The sequence below is a fragment of the Cervus canadensis genome, chromosome 30 (genome assembly GCF_019320065.1).
Source record: "Cervus canadensis isolate Bull #8, Minnesota chromosome 30, ASM1932006v1, whole genome shotgun sequence".
Taxonomy (NCBI): Eukaryota; Metazoa; Chordata; class Mammalia; order Artiodactyla; family Cervidae; genus Cervus; species Cervus canadensis.
Genome location: NC_057415.1, coordinates 32,647,410 through 32,666,610, shown reverse-complemented (window position 1 = coordinate 32,666,610; position 19,201 = coordinate 32,647,410). Strand labels below are relative to the sequence as shown.

Genomic DNA, 19,201 nt, shown 5'->3' with positions numbered 1-19,201 from the left:
AGTGACCAAAGTATTGGAGCTTCAGCTTCAGCATCAGTCCTTCCAATGATTATTCAGGGTTGATTTCCCTTAGGATTGACTGGTTTTATCTCCTTGCAGTTCAAGGGACTCTCAAGAGTCTTCTCTAGCACCACAGTTCAAAAGCATCAGTTCTTTGTTGCTCAGCCTTTTATATGGTCCAAATCTCACATCCATACATGACTACTGGAAAAACCATAGCTTTGACTAGATGGACCTTTGTTGGCAAGTGATGTCTTTGCTTTTTAGTATGCTGTCTAGGTTTGTCATAGTTTTTCTTCCAAGAAGCAATCATCTTTTTAATTTCATGGCTGCTGTCACCCTCCGTGGTGATTTTTGGAGCCCAAGAAAATAAATTCTTTCACTGTTTCCATTTTTTCCCCATTTATTTACCATGAAGTGATGGCAAAAGTATAATTATAATCTTATGCATAGTCTTGCTTCTTTTCTGTCTTTCCCACTATGAGTCTACTGTGTGTGTGCTAAGTTGCATTGGTCGTGTCTGACTCTGCGGCCCTGTGGACTGTAGCCCGCCAGACTCCTCTGTCCATGGGATTCTCCAGGTAGGAATGCTGGACTTGGCATGCCAGACTTGCCATGCTGTCCACCAGGGGACCTTCCTGACCCAGGGATTGAACCCATGTCTCTTACAGCTCCTGCCTTGGCAGGCAGGTTCTTTACCAGTGGTGCCACCTATAAATCCACTAGTTTTATTATTGCTTTATAAAACTAATTTTTTGTTTTGTGACCCTTTGTATGATTTTTTAAAAATATTTAGGTCTATTTTTAGCTCTAAAATTATATATAACACAACTATATATTTTCTTCTTCATTCCCGAACCACAACACCATTTTAGATCAAAAGCTTTTAATTTGGGTGAAGGAGACTACAAGAAAAAGATTGATTGACCTTGATCTACTTCAGACATTACCCGGATTATTCATGCAGAAATAGGTGATAAGAAAATGGTGAGCAGAGAGTCACTCTGTTTAGGGCTCTCATTTCCTTGCAGTCTGGTCCTCATGCAGGGCTGCTGCACACACAATCCCATCTTCTATTCCCCGTTCCGAGAGTCTCCAGATGTCGCTACTACCCTGAAGAGTTTTATTTATTGTTACTACACTGGGCTGCCTCACCTTCCTCTGCCACTGGCCTTTTCAAATAGAAAGGTTTCCAAAGGAGAATGATTTCTTTCTGATCAAGGGGAAAAACACCAGAGAGGCATAAATATACCATTTTAAAAAGGAAGAAACCTCTGTCTGAGAGGCACCTGAAAAACTTTCCCAAGCAGGCTGAATTCTCTCAGGGTGTTGTTTCACCAGAATATACTTTCTACATTCATAGACTGGAGGGAAAGTTTCCAACAGATCTCTTTTGCTGATAGTTTTGATTACTCTCTAATAAAAAATTTCAAAGGCTTTTGGCCAGACGGAAGAAATGTGGGGAGGCAGAGGGAACTGGCGTGATCAGTAGCCCCTTCTGAACAGATAATAGAGCCCAAAGTAGTGACAGCCAGTGTTTCAGTCCTAAATGCTTTTTGCAAATTATAGTCCTTGGACCACTAATAACAGCAATAACCTGACAAAGTCTACTGTTATCCTTTAAGATATTAACGTAAACTGTGCTGGAAGTATTCCCCACTCAGATTCTTTTTATTTTTCTAAAAATATTTTTTCTCATGTTTGACGGCACCACTGTCTTTGAGTCTCTCCATCTGCTGAAGTCATTTGAAGAAACAGACCTGGAGAAAGATTGCTTGGCAGAGGATGAGACAGAAAGGTTAGGACAAAAAGCATTAAGTTGCCTATCCAAGAAAGGGAATCAGTTTGAATGGCAAGAGGGCCACAGACAGATAAAAACATTAAAGAGAGAACATCAAGATATCCTTCTGCATCTCTGTTGAAATCACATCACCTACTTTTGTGTCTGAAGTCTGTTCAAATGTATTATCTTACTTTGATAAAGGCAGCTTGGAACCCAACAGAGTAGACTGAATTAGTATTATCATCCCATTTTACAGAAGAGAAAACTGACTTGTTTGGAATGTAATACTTGTTTTGATGGATTAATCTCTGTAATGAACTGGATTCTGTATTGGATTTCATTTTCTCTCTCTGTTTACAAATGGGCATATGACCTAGAGTTGATTTTAAAGTTATTGAATGAAACCCGGGTGCAGAGCAGTCTCATTCAGGCAGGTCTACACATGTCAGGGAGACCAGTCTGTCCAGGCTGACCTTGTACTTTGCTAATTCATTCTAGACCACAGTAGGACAGTCGGCCAATAAAGAGGAAATAAATTTTTTTAAAGCAAATAAATTGGAAACTCTTGTATACTTGTATACTTATCTTGTATGGACAGAATTCCTCATTTGATGTTAGGAAGGACCAGAGAGTAGTTTGGTCAGTTAACATGTAGTCAAAGCAGAAGCAGCCATATTCCTGAAATAAATATATTGGAGGTGAAATAAATATATATATTGGAAAAAAATAAATATATTGGAAAACATTCAAGCTGAGGGCTCAGCAAGAAACTCATTCACACTTTACCTTTGATTTATGAGGAAGGCCTAAACATTGAAATAATTAACTTGTAAATTAATTAAATGATTATTTGATACTATTTACTGCTATAATTAATATAAGTATTTTTAATAAAATTCAATACAATTTTAAAGTATTCTTTTTACTAGATATAGAAGTTTTAGTATTGAGAAACCGAACAGTAAATACTGAGTGTGTAGTAGAAAGACAAAATTAGCTAAGTGAGTTTTCTGAGTTGGGTAGAGATATAGTTGAAAACAAAAGTCCCTTTCAAGTATATTCTTTCTTTTCTTACCAGTATATACTTTGTATTATACTTAGATTATATAGTGAATATTTTCCTATTCATCCTGGTGTAAGATCAGCTCTCACTGTTCGTGTGATAAGAGTTTTTATATACTTTCTGCATGCTGTAAATGAACATACTAGCACCGTGCATGTATTAAAATTTCTAATTTTTCACATTATTACAAAAGAAATTATAAATTGGTAGGAAAGGGGAGAAGGCAGTCATTTAAAGCTGATTTTTTTTTAACAAAGGGGATTTGATACATTGTTTGAAAAAGGAAACAATCTCAGATAGTAATTGCCGAGCAGTCTGGTTCTTAGCCTTGAGCATCCTGCGAAAACCAGGAGACCAACTCACCCAAAGTTCTCAGCAGTCACTTGCGGGAGATGGTCATGTTCTTTTCGAAGCTATACCTTATTGGAAGCTTGAGAAGTTCTCATCCCTTCCAAGAAGTCTTCCCCTCCCCACTCGCTGCGGTTTCCAGTGACCTCTCTTTTCTGCAAAGCCCTAGGTTACCGAGTGACCGGCACCAACGCAGCCCTCCCTCGCGGTTCTGCCTTTCTTTCTTACAGGTAGCTGGATCAGTCCTGCCAAGTTCCCTGCCACACCGGGAGTGGCCCCCACGTGCCGTTTCAGGCCAGAGTCTGCAGTCTTTACTTGTAGGCAGCCACTTCTGTTGTGCTGCGGCTTCAGCAGTGGAGCCAGAGGCAGAGGACTGCCAGCACCCCTGGAAGCCAAGGGTGGTAGGTGGTAGGGGGTGGCGCGGCTGGAGAGCCCTCGCGTCCTACCCGTGGCCCCCGCCCCGTGGACTGGGTGGTGTTCAGAACCCGGGCGAGTCTCTCCGGCTGCCCCTTTCCGGATAGGGATCCCCAGGCCTCAGTCCCGCACCGCTCCCGCCCACGCCTTCAGGTGTGTATTCCCCGCCCTTAATTACTCTTCTAAAATTGATAGTTTGCACTTGGCTTGGCGAAGTGCAAGTGCAGACTGGGAAAGCGGAAGAGAAATTTATAATCATGGATATGGAGAACAAGGGGAGCACAGTCACACTCGCTTTGGTTTGCAGACCCAGTCAGTCGCAAACTCGGAAATGGAAACGTGTGCACCTTCCCGGCAGCAAAATTGACTCCGCGTTCTTCGCAGCTTCGAGTTAAAAGCTGCGCTGGGAGAACTGTGCCTGCTGGAAAGTTTGGATACTGAACTACGCCAGAGGCCAGACGTTAGGGGTTCCGCGGGCCCGGCGATGTCTTCCAGAGCTTTTCAAGTGGGAAGAAAAGAGCGACAAAATGAAAATGCAACGTGTGGGGGTGGTCATCCGAGTTCCGCAAGCTGCCGGTCGCAGAGGTGAGCGCGGGAGCGGGTGGGGGGTGGGGAGCTGGAGCTGGAGGCCCTAGGGTCTCGGGCTGCGGGTGGGTCCTCTCCGGGTGGGGGGCGCTGGGAAGATAATGAATGGGAGGCTCGAGCTGCCCTCCGCCCCCGCCCTGCAGACGGGGCTGGGGGTCCAGCAACTGAATGGGGGAGGAGGAGCGCCGAGGGTCGGGGCTCGGGGGGCGTCGCGCCAGGTAAGGGAATGAGCCAGGGGGAGGGAGTCAAGAGGTGCAGGACTTGCTGACTTGTGCTACGTGGAGCCAGCAGAAAAGGAGGCGGAGGAAGAAGGCGGCCGGCGTCGGCGCGGCTCCCGTGGCCCTCCCTCGGCGCCCCCTCCCCCGCCGCCCCTGCCAGCGCGCCAAAGCCGGAGCACTCCCGGCCGAGCGGCGGCAGACTCTCCCCGAGCCGCGACGCCCCTGTCCCCCAGCGGAGCCCGCCCGGGTCTCGGGCGGCCAGGGTCCCCGCGCTGCCGAGCCCTTCCCGGCCTCCCGGCCGCGCGCGGGACCCCGGCGGGGTGGGCGCAGGGGGCGGCCCCGCTCCGGGCGACGGCCGAGGGGCGGGCGGAGGGCCGGGCTCGGCGGGCCGCGGGGCGGGGGCTGCGGGGATTGACCGCGCAGCCTGAGGCCAGCCTGGGGGCGGCGGGAGCCGGACGCGCGGCGGCGGCGGGCGCAGGTAAAGGCGCGGGCGCGGCGCGGGAGACGGTACCCTCTGAACGCCGAGCCAGCGGCCGCCGGGTCCCTTCTGCGGCCAAAGGGCGCCCCGGGATCGCGCTGCCCGGCGGCAGACGCGCTTTGTGGCTGTGGGTGCGTGTGTGTGTGTGTGTGTGTATACTCGCGCGCCTGTTCCGGGTGTGGGTGGGTGTCCATGCCCGCGGGCCAGCCTGAAGGAGCGAGGCGCTGCCGGCCTCCCCAACCAGTTGACCGAGCCTGGGGAGAGCAGTTGCCGCAGCCGCCCGGGGCCCCCGCCCTCCGGTCCTCAGCGCGCCTCGGGGCCCACGCTGTGTCTGCGATCGGGACCCGCCCAAGTGACACGTAGGTGGTCCCCGCTTACCTGGGACTGGGTGGGGGCACAAGAAGGCAGGCGGGGGGCGCTCGACGTCCTCCCCAAGCCGCGTCCGGGTGGACCTGGGCCCCCGGGGGTCCTCGAGCCCCGCAGCGCCGGGCTCCCGCACCACTTGCTTCTCACCCCCACTCAGCCGTCTCTCCCGGCTGAGGACTTTAAGCTTAAGTTTCTGCTCACCCGCCTAACAAACACGTTTATCAAGTAACTGGGAAGTCTTAAGGCAAGGGAGGGACCTGGCTTTGAGTTGGTGGTTTTGAAATCGACGGGCTCCGTGTGTGTGTGTGTGCGTGTGTGTGTGTGTAGGACGAGTTTGTTGTGAATGGACTTACCATTTATTCTATTTTTTCTTTGCTGCAATTTGGACTTCGATGTGTAAGAATGACGGTATCCAGGACTTGTTGCTGCCTTCAGTCTGGGGCCTGAGATTCCTGCTCTCTGCTGCTACTTCTCTTTCTTTTCCTTTTGTTGAAATCTATGGAGTTTTTGTAAACGTGGGTTTCCAGTGAGCGCTGGCTTGTTAAAGTTTCACTGTGAATGCATTGTTTTCTGTTGAATAAACTCATATTTACAAACATGAATCTTGAAACAGGTAACTGCAGTTAGGAGAGCAAAATCCTCTATTCCTTCAGGCTTTAACAGCCCGAGTTTTTCACCTATTTGCTTAAGTGTCATTTGCCCAGCCTACTATAACCGTGAGGCAGGAGGTCTGTGATTCAGGGCTTTCAATTCCGGTTAAAGGGAGACTGCACTGGAAAACCTGCAAAGTTCCTTCTCCTAAGAAACTGTTCCCTTGACAGATAAGAGTAGTAAAGCCCCAAGGAAAAAGGGTGTGTACTGGAGTTATGCTTATTTGGACGGAACTAAATTGTGTTAACACACATATGTCATCCGGTTGTTTCTGCCTTTGATTCTCCAATTCAGGGAGACTGGAGCATATTTGTCCCAAATGCAAAATTGTGAATAATGATCACCATTATTAAGACTGCGTTTTTCTTGATACGGCTTAATTTGAGGATAAAGAAGCCAAGTAGCCAGAGAAAGAGGTAGTGTGTGGCAGCAAGGTCAGGCTGAAGGACCAGCAGGAGGACTGGGTTATCACAATGAACCACAGGCACACCACGCCCCCTAGCGGTACAACCTTAGCCAGTTGGGTCAACTAGTCCTTCTGCCTGTCCCTGTCCTCATCTGGAAAATGGAAGGGTTTGATCATCTTTGCTGTTCCTTCCAGCTCCTTCCGATAACTAAACTGGAGGGTGTTATCCCATGTTAGAACAGTAGGAAGTGAGTAAAGGGGAGTATAAACCGGTTAGTCTGGGAGGTATGGGGGAGGGCAAGCAGGTTGAGAAGGTGTAAGAAAACCAGCAGTGGGAGATGCCAGGAGAGGGAAAAAAACTGAGCTAGGAGTTGATTTTTCCTCTGTTTTTTTGTTTTCCTCATCCATAAGGACATCAGTAATACCTGCTCCCTTCCCACTCCAGTCAGTCTTCCATTACCCACTTTATTTAAAGTGGGTGAGCCTACTTAACCATAAAATTGACCTGGAGTCCATAGTCTGACCTGACTTATTTCCCATTTGCATCATTGTCTGGAGATGAGCGGAGAAGGCAATGGCACCCCACTCCAGTACTCTTGCCTGGAAAATCCCATGGGCGGAGGAGCCTGGTAGGCTGCAGTCCACGGGGTCTAAGAGTCGGACCCGGCTGAGCAGCAGCTGGAGATGAGCGGTAGCTATGGGCACTCAGTGGATCTCAGAATCACTGCAAGTGATGGGGAAAGATATCAGACATGGGAGTGTAAGTGGCCACCCTTTTAACACCTGCAGTTTAAAACATCTAGTTTTATTTTAAGCTAACCTTTTCTGAAAAGTAGTTTGATTAAGAAAAGAAAGACTTTGCCATAAACTTCGCAAATTTTTACTGGATCTATTCTATTAAGACCTACTGAAAAATTCGAAGAAAGTAAAACTCTCACTTGGTAAGCCTTTTTGATACGTAATGGCGGTCAGTCTGAAGTTCATGATTTTTAGGCCCAAGAATCTTATTTCAGATGATCAGTCAGGGAAGTTGCAACCTGTGTGGAGTATATGGTTATCATTTTCACTGGGAAGCTTGAAGTGTCCAGCAAATAAAGACCTGAATTTTGTTTGAGGTCACGATTTTATTATCTGTGTTTGATGTCTGGCCTGTTTTCCTTTTCTTTCTTTGTTTTTGGTACCCATATGTATACACATTTGAGGGACATAATATATTTTAAGTCAACTGTGATACTGTAAAACTTGGTTTAAAGTCTGAGAGCTTGCTCTGGCCTTGCTAACTCAGCATCTTGTTTGGTTTCTAATTTTTACATATCACATTACCTTCCCAACCCGTAGAGTGTTATTTAACGATGTCATCGAGAGCTATTAGGGATGCCTTGGAGGGTTGGGAGAAAAGGAGGATATTTTAATTGAATAAGTAGTGACTGAATTCCTTTGACAGTGGCAGAGACAAGGATGAGAAAAAGGCTCTCGAAAGAGCTGCAGTACAGAGGGAAAAGATGCAGCCCGCTTCTAGTATACAGCAGCTGGGTGGCATAACCAGGTGGCAGCTGTAGAGTCCGAGAGCCTCGGCATGCCAGGGAAGGGAAGCTGGATTCTGGCTCTGGGAGAGACTGCACAGAGGAGCTGGAAGATGAAAATGACGTGTCCCTAAAAGATGAATGGTGGGGCATGAACTTACTGTTGGAATCTGGGGTAATGAGGCTGGAGAGGTGTAAGGTGATAATTGTGGGGGACCTTGGATGTTGTTTTAAGGAATTGTGCCACCTAGGGATGTGGAGGGGCATGTGTGATTTACCCCTGTAATGCAGGAAGACACTGAGTCTCAAATCCTGGGCGTAGAGAGGGCTGAAATGATTGACAGCTGCCTGGGCCCTGATTCCATTCCATTCCTTTGTATAACTCAACGGCAAGTTTTAGGGCACTGCTGCCAGCTTACGCAGATTATATAAAGGTTACAGAATAAAGGGTATGCAGTTTCTCCTCCCATATTGTCCCCAAATTGACAGTGCTCTTTCGAGAGATTTAATATAGTGAAAATTAATGATGTTATTGTGTTATACCTGGATCTTGTGAGTCCCTTGAAGCACGTGGGTTAAAATTGCAGAGCTGACCAAGAAAGCCTTTTGTTTCATTCTATTTTTGTTTAGGGAGGGGCCTGCTAGTCAATACTAATTTAAACATGACTAATGGCAACTGACATTCTCAACCCTGTTTATGTTATACATAGTGTTTAACCACAGTAGTTGAATATTTGTAGCACAGAAGAGAATTATTATTAGTATAAAAATGGTGTTGACAGCCTTGTAAAAGGTCAGGGTTGAGGGGAGAGGAGAAACACCGTTGCTGTTACCTTCAGGATTGACACAGGCCCCGCAGAGCCTTTATTAAGTTTAACCTCTAATGGAAGGAGCTTGACCAGTTCTGTGAAAGTGAAAGTCGCTCAGTTGTGTCCAACTCTTTGCGATCCCATGGACTATACAGTCCTTGGATTCTCCAGGCCAGAATACTGGAGTGGGTAGCCTTTCCCTTCTCCAGGAGATCTTCCCAACCCAGGGATCAAACTCAGGTCTTCCATATTGCAGGCGGATTCTTTACCAGCTGAGCTACAAGGGAAGCCTTGACCGGTTCTGTAGATGAATACTTAAGAACCTTCTTTCTGGTCATCTGCTTTTTTTTTTTTCCCCCACTAAATCTCTAGAGCTGAGGTGTGTAGCTCAGTATCTCTCAGACAGGAAGAATCTCTGTGGGCTTCTTTTGGGAGAGACTTCCAGCAACTCTCGAGGTTTCCTCTCACGTCCCAGTACCTCCTGTCAAAGGTGGGAGTGGGTAGCCTTTCAGGTGCATGTCCAAGGTGGAACTGACTGGAGTTATTCTTCTAATTGCCTTCGAATTTGGGGGTGCTGGGCCAATAAGGAGAAAGATGATGGAAGATTTGGTCAGCTGCTTTATACTGTCTTCTGAATACAGTTTGAATGCATGATCCTCCCAACAGTGTGTTTTTCCTTTCACAAGGGAACTTGGGTTTGCAAGTTTAATCAATTAATTAAGGTGATTAGTTAAGTTGAAGGAATCCAAAGTTTCTTGTTTTTGGTGGGGAGGGAGAAGGGAAATGCTGATGGTGGTGATTTTATTTAAATTTCTTGGCCTTTTTTCCCCCCCAGCAGGTTAGTGTGATTTCAAAGTAATGTTGTTATTGACTTGGGGGTGGGAGGGGGGCAAAGAAAATTATCTCAGTACTTGGATGTTGGCTCCTGTCATCTAACCAGCACTATAGAAACTTTAACTTTGAAGTTCATGTAACATTCAAATTTCTTCCAGAAATAAGAGGACTGTTTTACTACTACATGGATTTAGGTTATAATTTTATTTCTGTAGTACTATTTTTAAAAAGTGATGTAATGACAGGGCAGACTCTCAAATTTAGTCCAGTGCTAAAACAAACATGTGTAAGCCTGAATGAGGTAAATCAGGTTGTTTGCTTTATTTAAAATGGAGACAAAGGAAAATGATTTCAAAACCACCTCTTTCTCTAAAAGAGAGAAAGTTGGACTAATAAAATCTGGTTATGGATCTCTCTGGGGTGGGATTTCCAAGGTTGAAACTGTTGTTAAGGGAAATCTTGTTCATTATGGCCGTCATGTGCGCCTTTGCTTCTTAAGGTTTAGGATTCATTATACAGAGAAGGCTACTGTGAACCATTCCTTCTTAGCAAGCTTTCCTTTTTCCATTTTCTTAAATTGAAAACAATAGACTGGATTTGACTTCATGTAAGTCCTCTATACTTGACCATGTTTTCAGTGGTTCTTCTTGACCAATACCCAAGCTGCCTTCATTCTGAAACTTGGCCCTAACAGATATCCTTGCCTGTTTGGAAGGAGAAATGATCTGGGGTCAGAGGAAACAAGTCCTGTTCTACTCCTAGCAGCACTGAACTGTAACCCTGCTGTAACGCAAGCATTGTGCCAGGTACCAGATAGAGGCAGGGAGTGGGGAGGAATAAGCAGGGTTCCTACCCTCCAGAAGAAGCTGAGCCTGTAGACATAGTAACAGGAGGATTGCAATTCAGGGTAACAAGTGTGATGAGGGAGACAAGCTCAGGGGGAGAAGACTCTTGAGAGTCCCTTGGACTGCAGGGAGATCCAACCAGTCCATCCTAAAGGAGATCAGTCCCGGGTGTTCATTGGAAGGACTGATGCTGAAGCTGAAACTCCACACTTTGGCCACCTGATGTGAAGAGCTGACTCATTGGAAAAGACCCTGATGCTGGGAAAGATTGAGGGCAGGAGGAGAAGGGGACGGCAGAGGATGAGATGGTTGGATGGCATCACCGACTCAATGCACATGGGTTTGGGTGGACTCCAGCAGGTGGTGATGGACAGGGAGTCCTGGCGTACTGTGGTTCATGGGGTCACAAGGAGTCGGACACGACTGAGATGAACTGAACTGAACTATGGGAACGCCAAGCAGGGGCCCTGGCTCCTCGGGTGTGGGGGTGGGGGTGAGGGGAGGCTCCTAGGAGATGAGGATCTGGGAGGAACCTCAGAGATGAACCAAGAGACCCAGAAAAGAAAAAAGAGATCAACATAGAGCGACTCAAGGGGCTTTTTATTTCTAGTGTGGTTAGTCAAAGTTGTATTCTTTTTATATCTGTAAAATAAGAATGTTGCTGTTCTTTAGCCGCTAAGTCATGTCCGACTCTTTTGTGACTCTGTGGACTGCAGCCCACCAGGCTCATCTGTCCATGGGATTCTCTAGGCAAGAATACTGGAGTGGGTTGCCATTTCTTTTTCCAGGGGCTCTTGCAGACCCAGGGATCAAACCCACGTCTCCTTCATTGCAGGCAGATTCTTTACCACTGAGCCCCCAGGGAAGCCCCTGTAAGCTAAGAATGGGCACTGATACTATCTGGTTACTAATTCTAGATTAGTTTACTTCTTCCTTAATCCTGAATTTGTTCATTTACTCCTGATGCAGTAGGTATCTATTGCACACCTACCATGTACTGGGAGCCGAACGGTGGGAAACTAGACGTACAAAGTCCTTTTCCTCAGGGAGCTTGCATTCTATCATATTATGTTAATGGCAGAGGTTCTTCTGAAACATCAGATATGGAGCTTCTTTGTTGAGTTATTTTTCAACTTCAGGAATGTTTTCTTCAAACTAGGCCCAGTGTTTTCAGATCAGTTAGCTTTTCTTGAGAAGATGAGAACAAGATGGATCCCAGTATTCTTATTTTCAGTTTTTAAACTTGAACTGTTTTTACCTGGATTTACCAGTTGCTAAGTCTAGAGACAGACATAACTTTGTGTCTTATCTATAGCCCTGGCTTGCTTCCTTCTCATTTTGGATAGTCTTAATATTGCCCCAGTTTGTGTTTGAGGTTCTTTACTCAGTTGATGACTTGCTTCCTAGAATAATCCATATCTAGCTTTGGTAGGAAGTCAGACCTATTTTGAGTGACTCTGTGATGAGTGAGTCATCACCGTGACTCTGCTTCATAATTGCCTTTTACTTGTCCTGTTTTAAGTCTCTCAGGGCTCTGAACACAATAGAAAGTGTTCTCACCAGAATAAGATTCTGTGTTCATGTATAGAAAGATACAAATTTTGTAATAATTAAAAAATTATGGATGTGTCTAACGTAAATGAAGTAATATTCCTTTGCTCTTTCAAGCTTTCTCTTCTGATGTAACCAACCCCTCTGTTATCAGCTTGTTACACAGCCTTCCATACCTGTTCTTTAGCTTATACAAACCTCCAAAAATGTTTGTGTTTATTTGTTGGATTTGGCCCAAAAAGTTCATTTGAGTTTTTCATAAGAGCATACAGAAAAACCCGAATGAACTTCTGGGCCAATCCAGTATATTGATGCGTGTGGGGTGTGTGTCTGTGCATGCACATGCTGCCTCCTGCCTCTGTTGGCTTCAGAGAGGCTGTGAATGAGGCTGCCATCACAGGCCGGACATTTGAGGTCCCAGGAACCTGCAGGGCTCTTCCTGAATTGGAACAGTGTGCTATGACTCAATTAAGAATTCTTGTCCCCAACAGAAAACCTCAATAGACCATTTCTCCAAAGAAGACATAGAAATGGCCAACAAAGACATGAAAAGATATTGAACATCACTGATTACTGGAGAAATGCAAATCAAAACTACAATGAGGTATCATCTCACACCTGTCAGAATGGCCATCATCAAAAAATCTACAAACAATAAATGCTGGAGAGATTGTGGAGAAAAGGGAAGCCTCCCACACTGTTGGTGGGAATGTAAATGGGTACAGCCACTATGGAGAATAGTCTGGGGGTTCCTTAAAAAACTAAAAATAGAGATATCGTATGACCAAGCAATCCCACCTCTGGGCATATACCCAGAGAAAACTGTAACTCAGAAAGATACATGCACCCCGGTGTTCATTGCCACACTATTTACTATAGCCAGGACATGGAAGCAGTGTAAATGCCTATCAACAGAGGAATGGGTGAAGAAGATGTGGTACATCTATACAATGGGGTGTTACTCAGCCATGAAAAGGGATGAAACTGTGTTATTTGCAGAGACATGGATGGACCCAGAGACTGGTCGTATAGAGTGAAGTAAGTCAGAAAGAGAAAAGCAAATATCATATATAATGCATATATGTGAAATCTAGAAAAATGGTATAGGTGGTCTTATTTGCAAAGCAGAAATAGAGACACAGATGTCGAGAACAAACATGGATACCAAGGGGGAAAGTGGGGGTGGGGGGGATGGATTGGGATATTGGGATGAACATATATACACTACAGATGCTATGCATAAAATACATAACTATTTATCTGAGAAGCTACTGTATAGCACAGGGAACCTGACTCAGTGCTCTGTGGTGACATAAATGGGAAGGAAATGAAAAAAGGGAATTATATGTGTGTGTATGTCTGATTCACTTTATGTGCTGCAGACGCTGACACAGCAGTGTAAGGCAACTATACTCCAATTAAAAAAGAATAATTTTTGTCTCAGAAATAGGAAGGTTATGAGTGTAACCAACAAAATGATTTTCAGCTGCATGACAACCAGGGCAGCAAATATTGCCTGGAATGTTATTTCCACCAGGACTGTGTTTCATTGGGCCTCAGGCAGGGAAGGAGGGGCCTTTAGGAGCACGTGTTTGGCATCCTTGAACCTTTTGTTAGGCCTTGCCCAGCTTCCATGCTTTGCGCTATCAACCGCTTCCGGAGCAGAGCAGATAGGGGGAGTTACTTATTATAGGCAGGTTTCATTGTGCGAGCATTTAACAAGGGCCCCCTGGAAGCCGGCAATCTGCAGATGATAAGGATGAAGAGCTCCTACGGAGGGAGCAGCACAGTTGAAACAGGATTGCTTTTTGTTAACGACTGCTTTGCCATGTTGGGCTGTGATTTGTTGGGAGAGGGATTATAGTCATGTGGGGAAAAGGAGAAATTCATTCTGTACTCAGGGTTTATTGTAATTCCACAGAGAACTGCTTGCTTTACTTTCTGAGTAGACATAGGGACCAGAAGGTTCAAAGTCTAGGGCAGGATGACTTGGGTTTCCAGATGCAGTGGGATCTCTGCTCTCCTCCCTTTATCTGGGACCTTGTCAGTTCAGTTTCACGAGCTAAAAGACTTTGTGCGCTACTGTGAACAGTCGCTATGCTTGGCTGAGGACATTACGGTGTTAAAAATTTTTTTAAAGGAAAAGCAAGCACTAAGAAAGTGTGGTTCCCTGCTCTCAAGTAGCTCCTCAACATGGAGAGCTATGGATGAAGATGCCTAAGATCAGGCGTACAGTGATAAATATTATAAACCAAGGTTTAAACGAAATGCCATCTGAATATTTGAGGACAGAGAGAGTAACTGCCTTGGAGGAGAGGAAGGATTTGCAGCAGTATTCTGGCCTCAGTGGCAAGTGGGTTGAGAATGTCATTCTACACGGAAGCGTCATAAGGAAGGCCTGGGAGCTGCATGTGAGTGACAGGTTGCAATTTGTGGTCCAGTGGTGGTCTGCTTCGGGTCCATGTTGAAGGACTAACAGAAGGTTTCAGGGAGCTGTTGGGGATCAAAAAAAGGCACATCAAAGCCTTTAGCAGCGAGTAGGGGCATGAGAATGTGAGGATTGTTCCAGTGAGGCAGTGAGATTTTCAGCTGGAAATTTGAGTTTGAAGTTTAGCGGAAAAGTCAAAGCGTGGCAGTATTCAGGAGTAATTGTTATATGTTCAGAGTAAATACCAGTGAAATTTATGTGGTAAGCCGGAGAGAAGTTTTGGAGCGAGAAGAGTGATAGATACTCTGTCTTTAAAAGGTGAGGATAAAACAGGAGGGAGACATTGATTAAAGAAAATGATGGACTGGTTTGAGGGGGTAAAAATCAAGAAAATAGATGGAACTCTGGTTCTCACTTTTTTTTTAATTTTTAAAAACAAAAATTAAAATTATTAAATTTTTTCTCCTAGCCTTTTTGAGTTGTAGTTGATAAAACTAATACATTTAAAGTGTACAGTGAGATAATTTGACACATGTATACATTGTGAAAGGATTCTTCCCCTTTGATATACATACTAGGTGTCTTAACAAGGGCAATAAGGCATATTTTGATTCTTCAGGTCATTCTTTCCGGAAGGTGCTTAAGATGGCTTTGTCAGTTGTCAGACATTTACTGAACATCCACTAGAGCGTCTCTTGAGGTGGTTCTGGGATGATACAAAGGAGATAGAGTTTCAGTTTGATGTTCCTTTGAGAGGAGTAAAAGCCTCTGAAACAATCCATTCCGGCAAGGGAAAATAAATCCTGAAAAGAATCAGAGGGTAGGTGGTGATTTGGGGCCTGAGAGGAGCTGCAAATATAGTTGTAGTTTCTTGCTGAAATGACAAAAGCCTTGTGCATATTACTGTCACCACTGTCATAAAAGACAAGCAAAAACCTCTCAGCTTAAAGACCAGACTTTGAGAAACACCAACAGGTTTGTCATGGCGATTTATAAACTTTGGTCAAGTAAATTTAAACTTTAATTGCTTGATGAAGGTTAAAAATAGGATCTAGTACAACTTTGCTCTTTACGTGGTTAAAAAAAAAAAAAAAGCCCATTTTAAATTAAGAATTTGTTGAATATTTCCATTTCAAGAAATTATATTGGCTTGCCTTCTCTGGTGGCTCAGTGGTAAAGAATCAGCCTGCCAATGCAGGAGACGTGGGTTCGATCCGCTGGGTCAGAAAAATGACCTGGAGAAGGAAATGGCAACCCACTCCAGTTTTCTTGCCTGGAAAATCCCACAGAGAGAGGAGCCTGGCGGGCTGCAGTCCATGGGGTCGCAAAAAGTCAGACGCGACTTAAGACTGAACAACAACAAAATGTCAGGGAGTTATATTGGCCTGCCATTTTGTGGTAAGATAGAGCAAGGGGAAATCTGTTATCAGCCTTTTGCTCTCTAGGCCATTATGATTCTTTAAAATTATACTCATTTCCGTTTGAAAGTTGTAAAAGCAGTACATGCTTATTTTGGTATTTGAAAAGTCCAGGAGACTCATCATGGTTTCACTGCTGAGTGATAACTCCCTTATTCTATTTCAGGATAACTCTTGCAGTTTTTAAAATATTTGATCATGCTGAATATTAAGTACACATACTATTGAAATCTTTCATTTTAAATTTCCATCGACCACATGATAGTCACAATATTGACTATGTATCATATTTAATTATTTCCTGTCTCTGTTGGCTTTTTTACTTGTTTAAGGCCTTGTGGTGATGTTCCCAGAGTTCTGTCCTTACTTTAAGCAGGCTCCAAGTATGAACTTACCTATAGAGCAGACTGTTTTCTAGCCCTTTGCCACCGACTGTCCCCTCTTCTTGGTATTCTCTGTCTCCAGGTATCCCCATGGTTGCTTTATCATCATTTTCGTGTCTTAATTCACGTCACCTTCTTAGTGCAGCCTTTTCTAATTATCACTACATTTAAAATTTCCATTTTACAGCTTTACATTTATACAGCTTGCCTGATACTTTCTTCTCCATTGCATTCATTTTCTTTTTACTTCTTAGATAAGGGAAAGGATTAACTGAAAAAAAAAAATCCTGTTTTATTTACTGCTGTCTTCCCAGTGCTTAGTATAATACCTTGAATGTAGAACTCAAATTTTTTGAATTAAAATTTTGTTTGAACTGAAATTTTTTGAATACAAAAATCAGTATGTTTGCCACCTCCTGAGCGTATTACAGTAAATAAGACACGGGTCTTGACTGCATAAGATTTACAGTCTAGTGAGAACAACTAACACCAACTGTGACTGGAATTAAGAAGGAAAGCAGGGTGTCCTGGAAGACTCTAACATGGAGATTGACCTTGCCTGCAAAGGTAAGGAAGATTTCTCTGAGAAACTGACATTTATATGGAGGCTTGAAAGATGAGTTAGGTTAGTGAAACTGGGAGGTGAGGATAAAAGAGGAGGGAGACATTGATTAAACAAAACGATGGACTGATCTGACAGGGGTGGGGGAGGGGGGAAAGTCAAGACAATAGACGGAACTCTGGTTCTCACTTTTTTTTTTTTTCATTTTTAAAAACAATTAAATTTTTTTTTTTTTGGCTGTGCTGCGTGGTTTATGGAATCTTAGTTCCCCCACCAGGGATGGAACCTGAGCCCCCTGCATTGGAATTGTGGAGTTTTAACCACTGGGCCACCAGGAAAGTCCCTCTTTCTCACTTCTTGAGTTGAAATTAAATCATTTGTTTTAAATGAAAAGTTCGACATTGATCGACTTTGTTGTCATTTTTGTTGTATACAACTTTATTTTCAATGATTTTGAAATAATCAGTATTTTAAAATTTTGAATCTGTAGTTACGGGAGGAGGGAGGAGGAATGGAATGTTCATATAAAAATCTGAAAGTGGAGATTAAAATAATAAAACTAGCTTTATTTCCATGTTTTATGCTGATGTCCTCACTAAAAACTTGTACCAGTGTAGGGAAAGTAAGCATCCTCACTTTATTGAGAATGCTACTGGTGGCTCATTCAGCCACGTTTGACTTGGCTGAATATTGCCTTATGGCTCTGTTTACAGGGGAACTTTTGCATCAACTGTTGGTTTTATTTTTCATGGTAACTGAGGTCTGTACAGTTTTTACTTATTGTCTTTTCAGGGTTCCTTTGTTCTCAGGATGGAAAACAGCATGGTTTCTATAGGTGACAAGGGCAGATGCATTTATTAATTCAGCAATATCATTCACATCTTCTGTGTCCTGATTTGATACTTGAGCTCTCATAGACTAATAACTGTTCTTTAGTTTCTCTCTATGAACGGGCTTTTGTCAGTTTCTTTATAGGAATGTCTGTGTGTTAACATAGTATTAAATACGTAAAGATTACTGTTAGGCCTTTATTATGTTTATCAATATAAAATAACCCTCTGTGCATTTGGAACTACATTCTACTATTTTCCTGATATTAATATTGCCAGTGTTTTCTTTTTTTCTTTGTCTAAAATGACTTCACTAATCCTGATTTTAAACTTTTGGTATCTGTTCTTTTTTTCTTCTTTCTTTTTTATGTTGTTGTTTTTCATATAATTTTGCTTGTAAGCATCGTTTAATTGAATTTTAACATACCTCTTAAAGGAAAACTTACTTTTTCAATATTTATTGTTAAGACCAAAAAGTTTGATCTTAATTCTTTAAGTTTTTTGTTTTGAGAGGTACTTTAAAAGGCACCGGTTTGCTTTTTCCCACCAGTATTTAGCTGCATTGTCTCAGATAAATTACATAATATCTTTAGGACTGCAGTTTTTTATTTGTAAAGAAGCAGCATGCACACACACATCTTCAGTTAACGCTTTAGAAGGGCCTTGCACACTGAGCAGATTAGCTGACGTTATCACTGTTGATGTATTGAGCCATATGAAATTATTTTACCGCTTTGACCTGTAAAAATGGCAGCTTCCTATGGTTCGATCTAACATGCTTTCTGGATTTATTTTCTGTCTTTTTCTATGTATCATTTGTTTCATATATCCAGAGTATTTTAAAATGGCCATTTCTGGTTTTTAGCTTACTAGTGATTATCTTTGTTTTTCAAATACATTCATAAAATCTGTGTTTCTCTGATTCCTGGAGAACTAAATAACTTCTGATCCCACTCCTCTGTACAGTTTACTGTGCCTTTATATCTTTTGCCTTCTTGCCACATCTCAATTTACATTTTATATAAATATATATATATGTATACACATATATATACAGTATATATATTTCAGTGTATAACTTAAATTTCAAGTATAGACTTTAGATTTTTGTATTCTATTTTGTAATAAAGTCTACAGCAATATTTTGTATGTGTCTCTAGTTAGTTTTGACCCTCATTTGCACTTGGGGTCCTCTTGCTTATGCTAGCTTGAAAGGTGCCTCCCATGTAGTTGAGATAATGTCCTCATCTTTATCTGGCCAGTTGTATCTTCTGCATTCCTGAGTTATACTCAGGACTTTTCTGCATTCATCAGAGTGTCTGACTTGTTGAATTTCCAAAGGTGCCATGTGAGTCTTTCAGATTCACGTTCTTTTTACCCATCCTTCACAGAGTGTAGTTTAGTGCCTTGATTTTGGCTTTTCCTTACCTCTTTCTAATACTGTTGCCAATTTTGCCATTTTGTGCACCTTAGCATTTTGGTGGGAAGTTGGGAGGGGTCATGTTGGGACATCCAGTTCAATGACTTTCAAAGTTTTTGGACCATGCCCCCATAGTTAGAAAGGTCATACATATATGAAGAAAATGATAGTTTTATGTAGATTACTACATATGCTACTGATTTTTCCCTCTATTTGTATTGTAGTCTCTTCATTTTCATTTAAAAGAAGTGTTGGTCATAACTAAGGTTTGAACACACTAATCTGT

The 19,201-nt window shown here is 43.3% G+C and overlaps 2 protein-coding genes across 3 annotated transcripts in view; one reads left to right on the top strand and one right to left on the bottom strand.

The window, feature by feature from the left end:
* Nucleotides 1–471: 471 nt before the first annotated feature.
* Nucleotides 472–7,671, bottom strand: LOC122431800 (basic proline-rich protein-like). The gene is made up of 4 exons (XM_043453271.1): nt 7,636–7,671; nt 5,049–5,460; nt 3,210–4,987; nt 472–2,461 (listed from the first exon to the last, which is right to left on the bottom strand). Exons 1-3 carry the CDS (start codon nt 7,669–7,671, stop codon nt 4,161–4,163), a joined length of 1,275 nt encoding a protein of 424 aa, XP_043309206.1. The 3' UTR covers nt 472–2,461; nt 3,210–4,160.
* Nucleotides 4,062–19,201, top strand: part of LPAR1 (lysophosphatidic acid receptor 1) — a 153,903-nt gene continuing 138,763 nt past the window's right edge. Inside the window, exon 1 of one of the 2 annotated variants that reach the window (XM_043453701.1) lies at nt 4,062–4,193. The gene's annotated coding sequence lies outside the window, so the exon portion shown is untranslated. Of the gene's footprint in view, nt 4,194–5,065; nt 5,249–19,201 lie in introns of those variants that run through there. The other variant, XM_043453702.1, reaches the window with a different exon arrangement.